This window comes from Saccostrea echinata, unplaced genomic scaffold, assembly GCF_033153115.1.
Source record: "Saccostrea echinata isolate AGI-Se365-2 ecotype Australia unplaced genomic scaffold, CSIRO_AGI_Sech_v1 ptg000029l, whole genome shotgun sequence".
In the NCBI taxonomy this organism is placed as follows: domain Eukaryota; kingdom Metazoa; phylum Mollusca; class Bivalvia; order Ostreida; family Ostreidae; genus Saccostrea; species Saccostrea echinata.
The window spans coordinates 17242914-17250841 of record NW_026889778.1 but is presented as its reverse complement, the minus strand read 5'-3'; the positions used below and the strand labels follow the sequence as shown (position 1 = coordinate 17250841).

At 31.1% G+C, this 7928-nt stretch overlaps 1 protein-coding gene across 1 annotated transcript; it reads left to right on the top strand.

Annotated features, from left to right (window-relative positions):
- Window positions 1-222: 222 nt before the first annotated feature.
- On the top strand, window positions 223-6893 carry LOC133195033 (ficolin-1-like). The gene is made up of 5 exons (XM_061330918.1): window positions 223-256; window positions 2161-2276; window positions 4916-5012; window positions 5963-6124; window positions 6631-6893. Exons 1-5 carry the CDS (start codon window positions 223-225, stop codon window positions 6891-6893), a joined length of 672 nt encoding a protein of 223 aa, XP_061186902.1.
- Window positions 6894-7928: the final 1035 nt, after the last annotated feature.

Genomic DNA, 7928 nt, shown 5'->3' with positions numbered 1-7928 from the left:
TCTTTTTGAGAAATATTTGATAATGCATTTCCTTAAAGGTTACATATTCCTGGTCATTGCACAAGATATGATTCATGCATTTCTACAAAACTATAACAACAACTTTAATTGGAGTCAGTTGAAGGAGTGTTGGTCTTTTAACTATAGACGCGCGGCGATTTTTTGTAAAGCGAACAATGAAAAGGATCAAACTTCAAATTCAAATAATTCTACCCATGCGGTATGGATATTCAGCAGAAAGAAAACATTGCCTTTGGTAAGTTTTGAAATATACTTTCAAAAAACTCAAACATACATGTCTAACAATGATCAAAATATTGCTCAATCCTAACTCAATTGCACATTAAAAGTAACTTGTTTTCTTATGGTATGCCTTATAAAGATATTCATTCTTCTATTTTCACTGTGTATTTATAAATGATAAAAAAAATCATGTAATTCTAAAGAAACTTATACATAATTTAACTTTTCATAGGAAATAATTGGATCTTGTCATCACTCACACTGTGAATCTAATGGAAGTTGTAACAGAGGATTTTTTAGCTCATACAACTGTGAACTGACTCGTATGTATTTCTTGATCAAAGATAAATTCTATTGATTTTTACAGAAGTAAATTGAAAATATAAACGTATTATGGCCGAATGATGATAAGACAAAGTATGTGAAAGACCAAATGTGGCCCCTTATTTCACACAAAAACAATCTATCGTTTATATACAATAAATGCAACTGATACATGTAGTAGTTCATGAAGTATGCTAATTTGAAAGATAGGTGAGTTTGTGCTATGTGTTTTCTGAAACAAAATTTGCTCTAAAAACGAAAAAAAAAGTGCAATAAAAATGAGAAATTTAGGAAATGTTACCTCCGTGTGGCCCCTTTGTATATCCAATACTTATTTTGTAACAATGATAAAAGGTTTTTGATGATGACATATTCCATCGTTCTTAGACACACCAAAAACTAGGGGTCAAAAAAGGGGCCTTAGTCTATCTTGTCCCTTGCGATCTTATCAAAAAGAGAAAATCAGTTAATTTTGTTCATCTGTTCCCTGATTATATTTAGTAACAAATTCTATATTTTAATTCACAAAGAGGGGGATTTGAACATTTTTTTTTATCTCAATAATATATTTTTTTTTAAATTTTATTTTGTTTACTTTGTTATTACTATTTTCTCAATTAAAGCTCTTCTATCATTAATGGAAAGACATTACTTTACGATTTTTGATAGAACATGAACGTGTTGTCAAATAATTTAATTTTTTTTTTCGCTTAGTGCTTCCTCGAAAGAGTTATTTCAATGATGGCAAAAAAAGGGGGGGGGAATTTAAAAAAAAAACTCTATGCATGAAAAAATCTGTCGACTTTTTCCCCCTCCATCGCTGAACTTGGGAACTTTAAGTGTTTGCTCCTCGTCAAGTGTCTTCGTCTTTCTATCTACATGTATCTAGGTGTTAATCTTTCCTTTCCTTTAATTTGAAAAGGTACACTATATTTCTAGTGTAAACCTTGTGATAATGGATATAGAAATGCTACACAGTTGTACTTATAGGAGTCGCAGTCTAAGTTGCATATGATATCAGTCTTTTTTATTGGAGTTATGTCCCTTTGAAAACAGACTAAGGAGTAAAATACAATGAATTATTAAATAGAATTAGAGTCAACATTAGAATGTATATATTAAGCATACAAAAGCTTAAAATAGCATACTTTTCAATTAGTTGAACCGCAATCCCTCCTAAAAAAACACAAAAAGAAAATGTTGAGTGTTGAATCAAATCAACAATTAAATATTTTTACACGTACCAATAACATTCTTTATATGGTTTTCCTATTTTATTCCTATGAAAGCCTATCTGTAGATTTTTTTAAAAAATTCCATTGATGTTTCATGATTAATCAGAGTGCATAGTTATTAATGTAATTTAATTGTTATTCCGCAAAAATAAAGGTTCTATTGACAAATAATAGACCAGTTTAAAATGAGCCGTTCCAAGAAATAGAGTAATCCAACACAAACTGACAAAAGTTTATACCCTATTCTGACAAAAGTATATACCCTATTCCTCACTACATAAATTTAAAATTTTATCCAGCATCATCGGTCGTTTGATTTTAACCCATTATTCCAGATATGGAACTAATTTCATTTTAGTTTCTGACTGTGCTTTTGTCCCCATATCCGCTGGCGAAGTGTTGGCGTACATGGGAAAGAGGAATGGTGAACTTTTCAAGGTCACATGTTTGCACACTGAAGGATCTGTTTGGACAGTAAATGTTTAATGCATTACATTTTTATTTAATATTTAATCATTTTAAATTTAAAAAAAAACGGATGACATTGATGGTAGCAAGGTCAAAATGAACCAAATTGATTATTATAAACATCTATGTTAAAATCGGAGAAAAAAATGGGGGAAAAGTATTAGAATCGGAGAGTAAACTATCACATGTTCTTTTTCAGTAGAATTAATGAGGAATTGATTGTAACCTCGATGATTTGCTTTTAAGGAATGATTACATTACGAAATATTAAGTACATACTTGTATCAATATGGCATCCTCAAAATATATATTCGATGTGAAAAACATAACACTGGATGAAAAACAACCCCGCTTCTCAGAAAGCAATGAATGTCCTATCAAAATTGAGTTTTTTTCCTTCATGTATCATGTTTTTAAACTAATCCTGCCCCTACTTCAACATTTCGTGTTATGTTTGGCATTTACCATCTGAATTTTTGAGTTGGGTTTTATGTTGTTGTTTTTTTACACTTCGATGCCTGGTGCAACCATAACTTATCGGGTGATAAATCTTTGGGATATGGTGAGTAGAAAATCAAAGAAAGTTACTTTGACCTTTCTTTGAATCCATTGACTAAACATTGTCAAATCGAGCCCAGATAATCTCAATTAACAAAGAATCAACAAATCTTTCCAGTTGATGAATACTTATACAAGATGTCATTGAGTATTATGGCTCAAAATTATAAGAAAATGACCTGTTTTCCCCAAATGCCTTTTTCAAGTGCCCTTTCAGAGTAATTCATTTTCTTAATATGTCACTGCATATATTAATACTGGCTAAAGTTTTAAAATAAATGTAATACATATGATTAATTAATGTCATATATTATACACGACTTCACTGGTTACGAGAGCAGAGCTCTTTTATCAAACCCTGCGACAAGAACTATTCGCCGAGGTCTTGCCTAAAAGGAATGGATCCTGTAAAAGGGTTCATTTAAGACTCTCCCACTCACACCCAGTGGATAAGCTTTTTATAATAGTGATGTACAGTGTATATTATGATTTCGGAGGGTTGGATAGAACATTTTATACCCCCTTAGTATAGCTTAAATTTGGAGAATTCTTCAATGTTGTAGGAGGGTTGTTCGGAAAGTTCGTGGACTATGCCAGTCTTCGTTATACTATCTTAAAGAAATTTAACATGAACACATTATCATATGTAAAAATATTTATTTTGTTTAAGTGTGAAGTTTCATTCCATGTGATATAATAGAATTCATCTTATTTAATCTTAAAATCAACACGTTTTGTAACCACGGAGCAAACTCAACAACACTGTAATGTCAAGAACATACCGACATTAGGTTCTCAAAAATACTATCCCTATATATTTCACACAGTATTGCCCAATACCACTGCACTCATTAAAAACGTTTCTCTAGTACTTGAAATCTATTTTGCTATCAATTGTCCCAGTAGCATTATTTCGTTTGTCAATGTTATATATTTTTCTCTGCATATTAAGTGTGCTTTCACAAGATCAGCATCTGTGAAGCGCCAAAGTCTTAGCATGACATTGCAAACTTTTCAATGTTTTTGAGAAGATTTTTACAGATAAGCCGTTTTCTCAGAGATCACTATCATCTAAGCAGAGTATTCTATCATTCAAATACCGCTTGTACCATGTACACACACATGCATGGCTCGCTTTTGAAATATTTCCTTCTTCCTCCGGCATTTTCAGAGGTTTTTTTTACGGAGTTTCCCAGAGTACAACACAAAATTTTATGGTTAACTGCTGCTCCGTGACGTTCTACGACGTCATCTTTTTGGCTTTTTCAATGAGAACTACCTATCTTCTGAAACTGATTTCTTTTCAACGAAGCAAAATATTAAGTCATAATTTAGGTTTAGAAGAGATGAAGCAATTCTTAATTTGAACGTTTAGATTTTTTCCGATTTTGTTTCATTTTACATAAGATATGACCTCATACATTATTTAGTGTCTTAATTACGAAATTTTGACCTGCTCCGTGGTCCGATTTTCGCATTTTTTAAGTCTAAATAACTTTGAAATAAACCATGATATTTTTTAAAAAATAATACACTTCATTTAGATTTACTGTTGAAATATTTCTTCCAAATTTGGATATAATATGACGTTAAGTAAAAAAGTTATGACGGTAGTCCACGAACTTTCCGAACAACCCTCGTAGATACCGCAAATCATCTTACAGGAAATCAAAACTAGGGTCAAAATTTTAATAAAAATTATCTTAGGGATATTTTGGATTTTATTCCCCTGAATAAGTTTACTATACGTGAAAATTTCAGACTATAAGAAAAAGTTATTTCACCTTCTTAACTTTATATACGAAATGTCTTAATAAAGGTTTATTTATGTGTTTAATCTCTACAGTTAGTGTAAATAATCAACTATATTTTGAGAAAGTGGTCGATTTGGTTCTCCTAGACTTTGCTAAAGTTTAATTAATATTCCGATTAGCTAAAATCTTTTTTTTTCCCCACATCGTTTAATCTGTTATCATTACTTCCAAGACACATAGCAATCGTTGTTTGATATATTATATTCCACGTATAGCTTAAAATAAATGTGTATACATATTGCAGTGTTATCTTCATTTGCCTTTCTGGTTTAGTTGATACAAAGGAGGGTTGACGGTTCAGTGAACTTCTACAGGGGATGGACTGAATATAAAAATGGGTTTGGTGAACTGAGTTCCGAATTTTGGATCGGTAAGTAAAGAATACTGTCCTTTTTCTTGAAATAACCGCAAATGTTTCTACATTTGAATACTTGATGTATCGCAATTACTATTTAAATTTACGGAACCCCTTAGTGATGGAAGTAGAAAATGTCCGTTTGCTAGAGAAAATGTGATGTTGAATTCTATTGAAATCTGATCAATGTAGATTTTTTTTCTGGTGAAATTACTTGCTGAACAATTGGTTAACCACGCTTAAAAGAGTAAAAGGAGTTAGTCCTCTTGTGTTAGATTTTTGCTGATGAAATATAGAGATAACGAAGATAAATCAAGTCAAACGTCCATTGGTAAAATAAAAAGAGTGTTTGAGCAGATCAAACACTGACCTCTAAAAACATCAGATGTAGGATCAGGTGTCATGAAAGAATAAGCATCCCCTGTCAGGCAAAATAATGGTCTTACAATTTGTATGAAAAACATCAATTTCCATTCGACTTAACGATAGATTGCATTTCTTACTATGGTCATTGTATCGAAAATAGAATTTGCGAAATTTTGATTTGAAACTTGACTGTTGATACCCTTGTATCATCAACTTATTTGTAAGTAGCTTGTCTAGTTTTAGAAATCGTTCGTATGTAGAGCATGTGAAAATGTGAAAGAGTTAATACTGTAATAAAGAATGATTTTATTGATACAAATTAATAAATGTTCTATTAAAAAAATATTTTCACTCAAGATCAGTCGTATATGCTTTAGCCAAACACTTCTCAGGAATTAATTGCTAGAACGTACATGTACATACATCATATGAAAATGTTTGTTCCAAGATTATCAAGTAATATTAATTTGATAATGTTTAAAAATGCAGCTTAACAGATATATAAATCTATTTTATGTGATTTTTTAAAATTTTAAATAGCACACGTTAACAATGCTGCAAACTACAAAGATATTCAATTTACTTAAAATATATTGAAGGACTTGACACTATCCATCAGCTAGTAATGAATGGCTTTACAGTTCTACGTATAGAATTAGAAATGGGAAAGGAGTCTGCCTATGCGGAGTATAGTAGTTTCTATGTAGCTGGGGAGGAAGACAATTACAGAATCCATGTTTCTGGGTACAGTGGAACAGCAGGTAGAATCTTGTTAGCAATCTAAGATATCATGAAATACAAAGAAACTAAAGCAAATTCAAAATAATCTTGTAATTTATTCCATTCACTCCAAGAAATTTCCTTTGCATATTTAAACACATAAGTACTTTCCATCTGTGACTGGATTGAATCAAAATACGTAGTCATCGAACTGTCCATGTTATGGCATGTCCAAGTTCCAGAAAGTTATAGAAGAACTTGTGTACTGTAGACTCCCAAATATATGCAAGGAATTAATTATAGCGTTATTTCGTGTGAATAATAACAAAATATGGTAACTTTCTTTTATTTTTTTTATTTATTTTTTTTTTTTGGGGGGGGGGGGTGCTGAAATGCATGTAAAATCTCTGGATTAAACGTCTATTCCCGAATTGTCGTTGTTGCGATTTGACGTCTAAGGGACATCTCGCTATTTAAGAATTCGCGTAAAAATAAGGAATCTACAGTTTTCTCTGTCTCAAACTATGTAATTGTACCTTCTTTGTAGGTGATGGTATTTCATGTCACGGCCAGTATTGCAGCAACAATGTACAGTTTTCAACGCACGATAATGATAATGACAAGAACAGTGATGAAAATTCTGCTCAATTATTTAAAGGAGCTTGGTGGTATAATCGTGGACATAGATCTAATCTAAATGGAGAATATGGTAACGACAACTTTGCTAAAGGCATAAATTGGTATCTATTCAAGGGAAATAAAAAATCTTTAACAGGTTCAAGGATGATGCTTCGCCGACCTTTGATGTAAATGAGCATCTATAGCTATCTGCTGATACCAGCTTACACTATACAGATACTGCTTGGCTGAACAAAGATTTATTGGCTGTACAAAGGATTTATAATAATAGCGACACATAACAATTAAATTGAAAATAACATGCAAATTTCTGCATTCTAGCTTTCCTCTGTCAGAATTTTCGTTTAGGAATCTGAAGACTCTTTGGAACAGCTTCAAAAAATTACTGCACAGTAGCTGATGAAATATTGCTTTAAATTGAAACATCTCTCATCCAAAAATTCAAAGACCTTTCTCAAAAGTAATGAAAGATATATATATTTCAGTACAATAATTCAGATGCTTATTTTAGCCGATGTAGTACTTCCATATCAGAATAAGTAATTTAAAAATGCCCTCGGTGTAGAATTTCGAAGACTTTTGAAACAGCCAAAAGAAAGGCTTTTGACTTTTGCTGTGATGTTAACTTGGTGAGGATACTTTCAACAAAACAGAGCTTTATTAAAATTAGTAAAACAAGGTATAAAACAGTAAGAATACACTGTAAGATGGCAATAATTTTCTTTTTTCAGATATCTTTATATGCTTCATCTTCTTCTTATTGTTATTTTGTTAAGGAACTTGTATCTGCATAACAACACTTTAAATTGAAACATGCTTAGTCTAAATATGTTATTCTTATATCATAATGTCCGTTTGGTTGATCATAATAGTAAATTCAATATGTCTGTATACGTATAAATATACCAAAAATAAAAGTTTTATTTTATCCTTTATTTTTGATAAATGTATAATCAATAGCTTTACCTATACCAATGCATTAGAATAAGATTTCATTAACTCTTACCTGCATATTCGACGGCATATTTGCTATGTTGAATTTACAATACAAAAAGTTTTTGCTACACAAACATTGTGCGAAGTAAATCAAAAATATTTTGTTAACATTCTATTCCTTATATTTAGAAATAGATGAGTAAATTGAATTGAAATAGAAAATATGTATATATTGTACAAAGTTAACCTTGTATAATCTATTTTGAACTA

Coding starts and splice junctions, on each gene's coding strand:
- LOC133195033 (XM_061330918.1), top strand. CDS start 223: ATGGATATTCAGCAGAAAGAAAACATTGCCTTTG. Junction 2,277..4,915: donor CTGAAGGATCTGTTTGGACA/GTAAATGTTTAA, acceptor TTTCTGGTTTAG/TTGATACAAAGGAGGGTTGA. Junction 5,013..5,962: donor GAGTTCCGAATTTTGGATCG/GTAAGTAAAGAA, acceptor AATATATTGAAG/GACTTGACACTATCCATCAG.